This window comes from Anser anser, assembly GCF_964211835.1.
Source record: "Anser anser genome assembly, chromosome: 3".
Taxonomy (NCBI): domain Eukaryota; kingdom Metazoa; phylum Chordata; class Aves; order Anseriformes; family Anatidae; genus Anser; species Anser anser.
In genome coordinates, this window is record NC_139722.1 from 8,172,401 (window position 1) to 8,186,058 (window position 13,658).

The window sequence follows — 13,658 nt, forward strand, 5'->3', positions numbered from 1 at the left end:
TTTTGCCCACTCACAAGATAGTGAGTCACTGCATTTCCATTTATGCAGAAGATATCTGCACCTTGTGTGCATTGTTCGGATGGGATGGCGAGCAGCTCAGCATCGCTGACGCAACGTGACTCCTGGCATTGCTTCAAGAGAAACAGCACAGGCGGCCTATGCTTCTTGCCATCGAGTCACAAGATCCTCGTGGTCCTCTTAAAGGCCTGGGCACTCTGTCAAGAGGATTTTCAGGATTGTAGAAAGGGCAGTGGTGCTGCTTTAATGTCAATTTGGAGTGTCAGCTCTGGCTGATCAGTGCTTCCTGGTATGCCCAGGGAGCATCAGCCGGTGTCCAGCGTTTGCAGGTGTAACGTTGAGCAGCAAAAGGAGCCAGAGAGCAGAGGTTAATGTACTGTTTATCACTCCCTGGGCCAAATTTATTTTTATGTCCATCAGCTTCATAGACAACTGTGGTATCAAGCAAGAACTCAAGGACCAAATGACAAGGAGAGGTGAAGCTTGGCTCAATTTTCTTTTTCTTTTATGTATTTTTCCTTTCCTTCCTTCCTTCCTTCCTTCCTTCCTTCCTTCCTTCCTTCCTTCCTTCCTTCCTTCCTTCCTTCCTTCCTTCCTTCCTTCCTTCCTTCCTTCCTTCCTTCCTTCCTTCCTTTCCTTCCTTCCTTCCTTCCTTCCTTCCTTCCTTCCTTCCAATTTGGTTCATTTATTTTGCAAGTGAGTTCTAAACTGAAGAGTCCAAATCAACCAGCAATTTGAGGAAACCAATGCCAGCATGAAAATATGATCTCTTTCGTAGTTTATTTTCCTTCTGATAGGCAGTAAAACTGTGTTTTAAAAAATGACCACTATTTTTATGTTACTGTTAACAAAAATTATGGTATGGAGACATCCCACCCAACCGCCCCTGCAGCCTTCTGCAAACAGTTCACATTTGGCTTCCCTGTACCACCATATACCTTAATCCACTCATCCCCTCCCTCAAAGCTTCCTCTGACATTGCCCTCTTCATGCAATGCCAAAATCAGAAATTGCCTAGATCAACTGTCTTGAAAATAATTTGCAGGGCCTTCCTGACCAAGTTAGTCATTGACAGCAAAAATAATAGGAAACAGCCAAATGATTCCTCATAAAATTCTTTTTGTAGCTACGTTTGATGGCGACAACAGCAGTATGTTCCTAAATGACAGCAACCAACCTTATGATTTTATGCATTTACAATGCAGATAACCTGCCCTCCTTCAGAAGTAATGCTCCTTGGACAATAAAACTTCAACTAATCAACATCAGATCACAGGCAAGGAAGCTCACAGGCAGGATTTTCTGCCTGACAGGAGGCTGGAACAAATTTTCTAATGAAACGCACAGACATACGTATACTGCTGAATTTTTAATGGGTGATCTGCAACTAATACATACGCTAAGGATGTAATGATGAGAAAAAATAAGAAAATAAAAAGAACTGTAAATCATTTCAAAGAATCAAGCTCTTAAATCCTAGCCAACACACATTTTGCTTAGGTTACTGTTATTACTGATATTTATCCCTTTTAGAAGTCAAGATACTTTTTGATCAAAGTGCCAAAGCCTAGAAATACTCCTTTTTCTCTATCCAAAGCTGTCATGTTTGTGACCTTGTAAGTACTTGGCTATGTCAATTAGTGTTTCAAACATGCTGCCTTTCATCTTCAAATGGAACTGGGACTAGAAACTGGCCAGACCTCTTAGCTCTTTCAACAGATGATAAACACATTGCAAGTCAAAAAATCCAAGCAGCTTTTTATGACTTCACAGATTAATTAGCATGCCAGGGCTTTCAGACCAATTTCAGTCCAATAAAGTACCCACAAAAGTTGACAAACTAAAGCCACATTTTGTACATCTTAATTTCTACACTATCAAAAATATGTAAAAATCCACATGAGAAGAAATATTAAAATAAGATGATAAGAAGATGTGACAGACCATCAGCACAATTTAAGCCCTCTCTAGGGCCACAGATCATTAGGAACAGCTTTCTACAAAGGAGCCTGAAAAGTGCCCAAAGCATCTCTCCAGGCTGTTGAAACGTCAGAATTGGTTCCTCTACACCCAGACCTTCAACACGCCAGTTTTGGAACCCACCACTGCTCTCACCTTGCTCTCTTGTCCCTCGGTGGCACAGTTACCTCTTAGCAGTTGTGTCATTGTCATAATAGCTAAATACAATTACTTTAGCAGAAGTTATCACAGAGTTCAATCTATCGACATTTTTGGACAATTTGTAATCAGGAAAGAAAAAGGTCTCCTGGGGCTGAAGGTTCAAATCTCTGCATTTCTTCTTTCTGGCACAAGCTCTGTCCATCCCTCTAAAGGACCTCTCAAAATTTTGAGGGGATACCAGGACGATAATACAGTAATATTTTTGGGTGCACACTGCTGTTTTCACCCTGGCTGGGCTGGTGCAATGGTGCACTGCTATCGCCAACAACATACACTTTGGGTGTCTTTCCTTGCCTGCAGACCTCTTACAGGAGGCATGGTCTGGAAGCTGCACTCCAGTCATCTCAAAAGGTAAATTACAGAAAGCTTATTGAACTTTCAAACCTAGAGAACCAGGAGAATGTGATCTGGGTGCCAGAGAAAACCTGTCCTTATCTTCTGTTACAAACCGTCGGGTGTTATTTCCTCTGGGGCACTCCTCTGGTTTCCTATAATTCATGTAATAATCTGCCATAATTAGAGCTTCATGTAGAAGTCTCTGCATAGGTGGGAAGGGGCTTGCATCTCAAAGACCCCAAAAACTGGAAGTTACTCTATTTTAAAAATTTATTCACAGGTAAAAATACGTTCCTGGAAAAAAAAATCAGTTGCACTTTTTGACATCCAGGAACTGAAATCTCACTTAGCATCACAGTAATTTGCCAAAAGAATCAGACAGATCTGTAACACGGCTTTTGCCATTACTGCACTTGGTCTGGACTGCTGCATCATGTCCAGATCAAAGAATTGACAGGCTACTATCTGAAATGGTGACAAAAATATGCCAACTATCAATACAAGCCCTCAGGGGACCGGTAGAGTAGCTTTGCACAGGGAAGCTGGAACAGCAAATCCTATATACTTCATCACTGCATGTTTTGACTGTTTTCTAGCAACTGTTGTATTCCAATATTTATAATCTCTCTCCTTATGCAAGCCTCTTATATTTTATAATAAAAAGAGTACATAAATTTCAGTTACCGTTGCAGCGCAAATTGTTGTATGTAATTAGTCATGTACAACATAAGGCGTAACTTGAAAAACAATGCGTGTTTATTTTTCCTCTGCTTAATCAATATTTTAAATATTTGTGGAAGCCATACACCAGCTTAGCAAATCATCACCTCAGAAGTGAGAGAAAGAAAACAGACAATATAAATTCCGCAACGCACAGCAAACCGTCTGCATGTGACAGACTGCCATGGAGGGAGCTAAATTTTTTGGACCTTAAGGGAAAGAAACGTAGAACATTTTACTTCTGGGCTGTTTCACTTCATTCCTCTTTACTGTGCATTCCTCAGCCGTACTGACTTGTTTTTCCTTTACCATAAGATTTTTTTCCCCTCCCCACGCATCTTTTTAATGCGATTTAGTTGCAGTGATGCACAGAGACAAAGGCAGTGGGGGCGATTTTCCCCCTGCAATCCTTTGCCTGCCTTGCCGGAGAGGTGAATAAATGCTTTAGCATCTCTGTCTTCTCTCCCACATCAGAACAGTGGCTAACCACAGTGGGATCAAAACTACGGCAGCAACACCACACGTGTGTTAAATGGCATGGGAGTGCTGTAAGTACAGGCAGCCAGCATCACATCTCAGTTATGCTATTTAAAGACTTAAGACTATATAGTTATCCCTGAGCTTGGCTGGAGAAAATCTTATCAAAACTGAAGACTGGCATTTTTATAAGATTTGTCATAGGTTTAACCTTGAGAATAACAAATCATTAAGTGTGTGGAGGCTTAAGAATCAATTTATGTTCCAAGCAAAGGGTTTTTAAAATTAAGGTTGAAAAAAAATTAGATCTCGCCTGGTGTTGCACAGATTCTGTTGATGTATCAATCTTTTCAGGCATTTAAAAATAATATAGAGATGATAAAAGTAAATGTTCTATAACCAAAAAATCTCTTGGTAATAAAATTTCAAATTACAGCCCATGACAACACTTCTAAATTGAAGCTGTGATACAGGAGCTTTGATGGAGAAAATTGTACAAGTAACTCGCAAAGTAATTCGGAAAAGCAACAAAGAATGAAGATGCTGAGATGAACGGAAAACATAGCTGGAATGGTGTGCAGCATCCTTAAATGAATTGTAGAGTGTTTTGTTGCCAATATCTTAAGCAGTGCTGCAGTCTTATATGGATTTCTTTGATAGCTTCCTTCTACCCACAAATAACCTCACTGTAGGAAAAAAAAAATACAAAAAGCCACCACACAGGGACAAACCCAAACCTGAACTCTGTCGTCATATGGGACTGGGCTCAGGGTATGAAGGACTGATGCAAAGGCAGCGGTTTAATGGCAGGAATTTCTGCGTTTCTCCTACTGATTACTTAAGGCATTCAGGAGTTGAGGCAGGATCTGCAGTGAAGGGCTCATCTCGTCAAACTGCGCCGACCCTGGGTGCCCGTCCATGGCTTTCAGCACAGCACCAAGGAGGAAAAGCCAAGCTGAGTTAAAAGAGCTGGAACTTTGCCCACGGTGGCACAGAATGAGCAGAAAAAATGACGGTCAAAACTTCCTAGTGTCTCAGTTTCCCTGATGGGAAGTGCAGCATTGAACTATATGCACGTTGTTGAGGTTTAAATACTTTTTGTCATGTCTACTGGCAGCCTCCAGTGAAATAGGCTACAGCAGTGCAAAGTATCGTCTTGAATATGCTCAGCAAAAAATTAAGGCTTAGGAAAATACAGATATTTCTTTTTGTTTAAATAACTCAGACCAAACATCCGTAAGTACTTAAACGTGGCAGATCCACTAAGTGTGATTTGTACCAAAGCATCTGTGGTAAGAAGGTTACAGGTACGCTTTGAGAATAAATTTCAAAGGTCTGCAAAGTATAATTAGTTCTAAAGTTCTCCTACACATTAATAATTAGTAATAAAATCCTTCTAAAGCCCTCCACAGAAAGACATAAAAAGCTCTTCCAGAAGCATAAAAACAGAGACCAAGCCCAACCCCCTCATCATTGGCATTACTTATATCTTAAGCTTCCCTCTGAAGACAGTTTCACCTCTCTCCAACAGTTAATTTGATCAATTTTTTTCTCTCCCTTCCAACGCTTTTTCCATTCATATCTCATAACTCGGGGTGAAGTCTTTAATCTTACATACATTTCCATGATAATTTAAAGACCAAATGGTTCAGCCAGATTAGATAGTCTAGTGGTCCTTAAAGCTATTTATCTATAAATTCCCTGAGCAATTCCATCACCAACACAGGCAGCTTCGCAGTCCAGTCAGAAAGAAAAGAAGGCTTTTCCTCCTTTTGGAATTTGTCATTTTAGGATTCAGTCCATCAGAAGGTGAAGGACAGGAATACCACCGATGCCTGCCAATACAGGTATCAGTAGACAGGGGTCTTGTCAAAACGACTTCCCTTCAGTTTTTGACAAGATTATGACTCTGCTTGATAACAACTAATGGAGGATGATGGCATGTATATGTATTTTTAATAACTATTGACTTAGCATTACACAGTGTTTTGTATTAAAGACTTAGCGATTCACAACAGTGGTGTTCAATGAGTTAAGAACTGGTAAACTGATTTTTTTTTCTAAGATTTTACCTGCCAACGGGAAATGTTTCAACACGAGACAATAACTGCTGATACTAAGACAAAAGGCATTGAACTTTGCAACCAAGATCTGGAAGTAAATTTGCAAAACACTGATAAATTTGTGGGTAGTAGAAATATTAAAGGGGTGGAAAGTAAGGAGAATAACGCTTTTGCGTGAAATGATGAGTTTTCATGCAACAAATGGCAAAGTTATACATGTAGGAAAAGGAAAGCAGCCCATCCGTGAAGAACACATGACTATACCCACAAATGCTGTTACTCTGGAAGCAGTGTAAGGACCCAAGTGAAAAATGCTATGTGTGCATCTAGCACCTTGGTGAAAAAGCCTGGAACAATTATTATTAGCTCTGTACGCATGGGAACAGAGGAAGGGAACAGTTTTATCTCTGTACGAGGGAAGAGTGAGTATGATCCTGAAATGTTGCGTATGGTTTTGTTATCCAGATTTTCAAAGGCGGATGAAGAATTGGAGGAGGTGCAAAAGATAGACAGTCATTTTGGAGGCTACTAAAACTGGTACACTGCAGGAAACCAGAGGAATCGAGGATCAGAAGTCTGAAGCCAGACTAAATGATTTATTAAAAAATTAATCAAGTTGTAACTGGAAGGATAATTAAACAGCAGGAATGCAAAACAAAAGGTTGGCCTCCATGCTTTTTGAGTTCTTCAAACCAGCTCAAGAGATACACTAAAGTCAAAACTGGTAACTGGATGAAGCAGAGAGGCCTCTCTGTCCTCAGGCTGGAGGAGCATCACTGGCTGTACCCATATCCTTGGACTACCACAGAAGAGGAAAGTTCTAACTAAGCTATCAAATATCCTGCTTCCAACCACAAAACAGAACCAAGAAATTCATCTTAAGATGCCACTGGTCCTCTGTGAGCTGGTACCCCATAAACATGCTAACAAGAAGGCTACAGATGGTAGACTGTGAGCTCTCCACAGCTCAAGACAATTTGGCACATTCCTCTTTTTTTAAATAAACCAAGCAACCACATTACTCTCCTGACTTGTGAATTCCTCTTTATACAGACCTATTTTTTTATGGTTAACCGTTAGCTGGATTCTACAAGAGATAGGCACTGGCTGGGGACACAGCTAACCACAAGTGCTAACCTCGGCTGTGTGTCAGGGAGAGACGGAGTCAGGCGGGGTGAACATAAGTTCGTACGAGCACCTGATATTTTTTTCCTGACACCGTTCCACGTCATTAGTTGGAAGCTCGCTACACACTACCCCCTTACATCTCTGTTGATCCTCCCTCCCTCCCTTCTCTTTAAAAGTCTTTCTCTTTCAGTACATGCCATTTTGAATTTTCAGAGCTGTTCAGCTGATTCTCGGCAGAAGAGGCTGGGGCAAGGACGGTAGGCATTTTTGCACATTAATTTTATGGGAGATTACACAGCTGATTAACAGTTCTCTGAACAAAAAGTGTCCCATGCTACTTCCATTCTTGCCTGTTTATTGCTTTTGATCTATTCATGCCAAAACATTCTTACTAATGAAAGTAATCAGAAAATTGCCTAATAAGGTAATTTAGAAAACAGTTCACATTGAACATATGATCAAAAGGCATTTAACTTGCAGTTCCTGCCTCCTCTCCCCAATAAACACATGGTTTACTGGCACTGCTGTGCTTCAAAATGGTTTTGAACATCTGGGAGAAGGGCTGATCAGCTTCAGACAATAGTTGGACTCTGAGCAGACCCAGGAACAAAGGTCATGATAAATGAAATGACTGCTTTGGCTCCAAAATTGCCTCAATCTTCTCTAGAAAAAGCATGATTGAAATGCGTCTATCATCTGTGGATAGCATCTGGAGCACTCTAAATATGTTTTGATCAGATTGGCTTCTTTCAAATGAAAATTATTTGAAGACACCATGGAAAATTTTTAAAACCAAATACACTGTAAACTTTAGCCTAATGTTTCCTTCTGCAGCATTGACCTTGTTTTTCTACAGTGTGAAAAAAAAAATCAATATAATAATGGTACTGCAGTAAAATTTCAGCTTGCTCTTGGCTTTAAATAACTTTATTGTCTCCTTTCCTCTGTCTGCGTCTGCTGCATTTGGCACTTGCAGTTATTAAAATGAAACCAAGTTGAAAGAAAATGTTAAATATCATAAAAAGAAAACCAGCAGTGCTTCTGGCTCACTTTGCTAATGCTGTGGTCACCTTTACAATTTGCCAGGGTTTTCTATTCCCCAGCTGTCCTACCTGAATTTGGATGCAGAAAGAAACCCCAAGTTTCTAACTGGAATAACAACTTGTACTTTGCAGATTTAAAAGAGCTAAATGTTTGTGGTGGCTTTAAAAAAAAAAAAAAAAGGAAGCAGAAAAAAAGAAAAACCTCTCCCCTCTCCCCAGTTATATATTAAACATCTCAATGGTTTACTAGTGATTTCAGTTCTTTGCTGCTTAACATTTTCTTCCTTCTTAGTGTGCATTTCTTTACAAAGGAGAGAGCCTGGTTATAACAGTATAACTGTTACGCTCTAATCTGCACTAAGAACGAGGCTTTGAAAACCTCATATGAAAGTACCAACTAAAAAGAAGAAAAACACCATTTGGCCAAAATTATGCCCATTTTCTGCTCCTTCTGCATGAAAACCACATCCACCTGTTGTCAACCACAGCCCTGCCTTGGTGAACAGACAACGAGGGCATTCTCAAAAGCAAAAATGGGAACCACACGCTCCAGGAAAAGTGATGGAGAGCCCAAATGTAGGCAGTGCAAGAAGGAAAGGGGAGTTTGCTCTGCTCAGCCCTGGGCCTGTCAGGAACATGAAAACCCTAAGTTTCAGAGCAAGGATGTCCTGTCCAAGTGTGTGCATAATGCACAGAAGGATAAAAAAGACAGAGACTGCCCAGGAAAATGTTTTCTCCTCTTTGCTATGCTGCGAACGCAGATTTTGCAAAAGGGACGGATGATGCTCCACCTCTAACATCCCCTCAAGACATCATCCCCAGAACAAAAAAATTAAAATAAATAAAAAATATATGTAAAAAAAACAAAAACAAAATTCTTACTTTGGTTGTCGAAGCCGGAGACGAGTTGGCCACCAGGCTCGTGATCACGTCGCTGTTGCCGGTGGTGCAGGCGGCGGTGGCCGGGGTGGGGAGCCGGGAGGGGACGATGGGCAGGGGCAGCAGCCCGGGGCGGTTGGTGCTGGTGGTGCTGGCGGCGCTGCTGCAGTTGGTGCTGCCGACGTGGTTGCCGTTGGAGCTCCAGTCCCGGCGATCCCACCCAGCCCGATAATCTCTTTCAAACCGGCTGTGGTGCCGTGACATCTCGGTGGAGGGCGGCTGCTTCTCAAAGGGAACTCGAGAGCTTGCCTGAAAGATTGAAAAGCAAAGAGGTGTTGGGAATGAGGTCCCTGCGCAGCGCCTGTGCTCTGCAGTCACCAGGACAAGCTCCTGCCAAGCCTCCTCTGTGTTAGGAGAGCATTGTTACACTCCTATTCTGAGCTAAACGTCGGGAGGAAGAGAGCAGTGTTGTAGTAAATGTTAATAAAGAACAGAAGTTGGAGAGTTTGAACAACTACAAGCATGTGGTGGAGAGACCCGTGCCTCGGACCCGAGGAAACACCATCTGCCCAAACTCTCCAGCAGAATAACAAGTAACAGCACGCAAATCACGGGACGCTGAGTTAGAAGAAAATCATCCTTCAAATCTTCTGATAGCAGGAAAATGTTTCCAACAGCTCCATCTCGCAGTTTTCTCGACAGTCTTCAGATCATCACTATGACTTCTCTGCACCTGACGTGCGACCAAATAATCCTAAAGACCAGAAGGAGAAAAATCTGCCTGCTGCAGCTATTCATTACCTCGCTGTTTTTAAAGCTGAATATTGCTTTGCACTGTCCCCCGCCCTCCTTTTCACTCGACCTCCTCCCACGGGAGGAACACTTCACCCCGAGGACGCCCGAGCTTTCCCCAGAGCTGCTGTTCTCCAGGGCACACCGGCATTTTCTGTCTCCTCCCGTGCTTTTGGCTAGACGTAAAACACTTAATGTAGCCAAGATGATCAAATGACCAAATCACTTTGTGTGAGCATCCTGTCCTTATCGTTACTTACCTCCTCAGTCTTTGTTATCCACAGATTTTATCAGCCAGGAGCAAGACGACTGAACACAACGCTGGGACTTGAGACTCCCAACATCTAATCCTAGTTCTGATAATTATATCTTACATAGCCTACAGCAGTTATTTAAGTCTTCCTGCCGAGGTTTCCAAACCTGCAAAATGGTGGCAATAATGCTATTTTCCCAGCAGAGGTCTGAGTAACTGAGAGTTTACAGCATTTCGAATTGAAGAACAGTATAAATACATGCTAAATATATTTATTCCCATAAATAAATAATGAGTATCTAGGTCACTGCAGCATCTGATTTATTTTATTTGCATCACACGATCCAATAAATTGTTTGTAATAATAACAACAGGTCAGCTGAAGCAATTTTGTTTCACAAATTCTTAGATACAAAAATGGACAGTAAAAATATCTGCTCTTAATGGCTGAGGAGGGAAGCTAAAACAAAACTCACCCAGAAACTTAAAGATAACAAACTGCTTCAGAGAGAAATTATTTAGAAGTGGTATAAACCAGTGTGCCTATCAACATTTTGAGTAGTTATTCACCTGGTAGAACTAAAAAAAGGCAAACAGAACCAACTACTATGACTAAATACAGTGTATTAAAGGCTCACATGCTTCACCAGAGAGCTACTGGCTCAAGAGGAAGAAAACTCTTCCTCAGTTAAAAAATGAATAATATAAATATGTATTAGAAAACAAAAAAATCCCTACCACAATCATAGTCCAACAAAGATCTCCCAAGAACCTGCAATGGCAATGGTGATGCCACCACCCTGCTCCGGCAGTGCCGCGGATGTTGACCACAAAATCGGCACGCCTCGTAATCCACAGAACCAGTTGGTTTTTCTCTGGTAGGATTTGATGCAAGATTTGACTTGATGACTTGAAGGTTAAGGGACTCAAAGATATTTAGCCAGATTCGTCTTTCTCCTGTTTTTGTGGCTTTCTGATACTTTACATCAGAAAGGTCATTTGGGGTTTTCCACAGGACCGTGTGGACATGATAGAAAGACACAAAACTGTAAAAACCAGAGGCACAAGTGCTGTGATAGGTGCACTAGTGAAAACAGAAACTTTTGTTTCAGGAGCAGTGAAGAAAGCAAGTTTTTCCTCTCGTGTCAAGCATCTCAGAATAAAATCAGTACCTAAAGATAGCTTCTTTAAAGGTTAAAAATTCCACAGGCATAAACCTCCTTCCTTTAGTTTTATAAACCTTTTGCAAAGCCAGGCAAAAAGGGAGACTGTAAACTGCAAGCTGCAATTTCACAATAGCCTTTATTATTCCCTGCCTTTGGAAGTTTCTTCTCATATCTTACATCCCCCACTGCAGGAAGCGATCTTTTTTGACTGTTTGGAAGGTGGCTGTCAATTGAATGCCCTTCTCCTTCTGTGCTCGAGGATCTCCATTAGCTGTATTAGTGTACTTCTTGACAAGGGAACGAGAGAGAACCAAATCACATATCCCCCACCCACCCACACACTTGAGTATATCTGACATTTAATTCAGCGGAGAGCAGAGCACACATGCACACAAGTCAATAGCTCGCAGTTTTTGCCACACGATCCAAGACACCATGCCCCCAGCAATTCTACTATCAGATGAGACTGACAGGCAATTACGTCAATAACAAGGAGGAAAAAAGCCTGTGACTAAGCCATGCATTAAGAAGTTTACTTAAAACCCACCGCCCTCTTCACAAGCAAGTTCTCCTCTTTGTCCAGTTACCGTCTTTTATTCTATTTACAATAAAAACTAAAAGCAAGGGCTGAAAATGCACTGCGTTAAATATACAGTGCTTGTTTCAAGCGTGTTGCTTTTGGCTGGATGCAAAGATATTTGACAGCAAGAAGATGTGCAGGAAAACTGGAGGGGATAACTATCTAATAAATGGGTATTCAACTGCTAGTGCTTGTTATTAATTGCTTAAAATTAGAAACAATATAAAATGTTCTCATAAATAGCTGCTGGGTGAGGTAAGAAATGGTCTGGGCTAGCTCTTAAATGTATTTTTGGATCCAGAGTTTATGCTTTGTCTAGGCTATCTTTGTCAAGGATCATAATCATAATAATAATGCTTAAAACATATTTTGTTCTCAGAAGAAAAACTTCTCCGACAATCTGTGTCCTGAGCCAAACACAATTATCACATTCCTCTGCAGAGAGCTTGACACGGGACAACAGCATAAACCATCCTGAGAAACGGCCCTGAAGGAGGCCAGCGCAAAAACCACACACGACCAGCACGGACAGCAGTCACTAATCACAGACATACAAGTATTTCCACCTTAACGCAGCTGTTGGCTGTTCCAAAGTCACAGATTCACAGAACCATAGGATATCCCGAGCTGGAAGGGACCCACAAGGATCACCGGCTCCGACTGCTGGCTCCACACAGGACCACCCAAAACCAGACCCTATGTCTGAGAGCATTGCCCCAGCGCTTCTTGAACCCCAGCAGCTCGGTGCCGTGACCACTGCCCTGGGGGGCCTGTCCCAGTGCCCGACCACCTCTGGGTGCAGAACCTTTCCCTCACACCCAGCCTGACCCTCCCCTGTCCCAGCTTTGTATCCAATTTTAGGCTAAATCTTCCATGGATTGTTTCAGAATTTTTTTAAGAATAAGGAATAAGCAAACCAAACCAAACAGAAAACCACACCTTTCCACTGAAGAGAAAGGAAGAAGAAAGAAAGATACTAATGCTTACAAATACCAATATCAATACTTACACATAATTCATTGTTTTTCCCGTTTTAAGGGATTTTTTTTCTCAACATTCATATGCATGCACACATATTTTTCTTTTGTAGGCCCTTCAATTTTAGCTTTAAATCCCTCTGAGCACCACTCAGGTAGAAAAAGAAGGTTTTCACCTCAGTTTTCTGACTTGGGGAACTCCCAGTACTGCCCACAATACAGTTGCTGCCCCAGATAAACCTTGGCTAATTATAATCTATCAACTTCTGTTTTGAAGCCAATTTTTCTGCTAGCACAAAGCTCCCCACCGCCATGTCCAGAAGTCAGTTCTCGAGAAGATGAGCTTCAAGCTAGCTCAGATACGTCCACCATGGCTCCAGATACCACAAAACCACAAGGCAGTCATGCCTGGCAATAGAAAGAACATAGGACTTGCGTACCTCAGAAGTCCATGAGGAGGGCTATTGCATGCTGTTACTGCTGAAAATCACTCCGTACAGCTAATTCAGGTGACAAACTATCTTGTGAAGGTGGTGAAGTCAATGAGACAGGCCTTCCCCCACGCTCTACCAAGAAGTAATCGCCGGAGTAGCCAGGTGTCTTTAATCTCGACGAGAGAGGAAATGTGTGTTCCTGTTTGTCACACAGAATCAAAGGATTTCGCTGTGCAGCCAAAAGGAACAAAAATGCATTTGGAGGGGGAAAAACACCCTTACTGAAGAGGGAGAAGAGAAAAGAGAGAAACCCATAGCCGTAACTGGATGAACTGATAAATTCGAAGCAAAAAGGAGATCAAAACGGCATTAAGGGAGAGCTGCGGAAAAGGCTATAAGCTACAGAAGAGAGATCGAGCAAGCAGGCGGAAATAAAAAGCCCACGACAAATCTGAAACGAGATTTAGTGATATGGCAAAGCAAACAAAATGCCCGCCCCGGTCCCTGAAGATCACCATCGCTGAGTAGGTGTAGCAAGGACCGAACCATGCCAAGCGCAGATAGCCCACTGATTTCAGAGAACGGCCCTGCAAAGTTCCCTGGAGCCAGGC

The 13,658-nt window shown here is 41.9% G+C and overlaps 1 protein-coding gene across 6 annotated transcripts in view; it reads right to left on the bottom strand.

Moving 5' to 3' along the window:
• Window positions 1-13,658, bottom strand: part of KLHL29 (kelch like family member 29) — a 399,050-nt gene that overhangs the window by 245,696 nt on the left and 139,696 nt on the right. For all 6 annotated transcript variants that reach the window (XM_083830792.1, XM_083830793.1, XM_083830791.1 and 3 more), the window contains one exon: window positions 8,849-9,154. In XM_083830792.1, coding sequence (XP_083686918.1) covers window positions 8,849-9,109 — 261 coding nt within the window. In that variant the 5' untranslated portion in view covers window positions 9,110-9,154. The remainder of the gene's footprint in view (window positions 1-8,848; window positions 9,155-13,658) is intronic.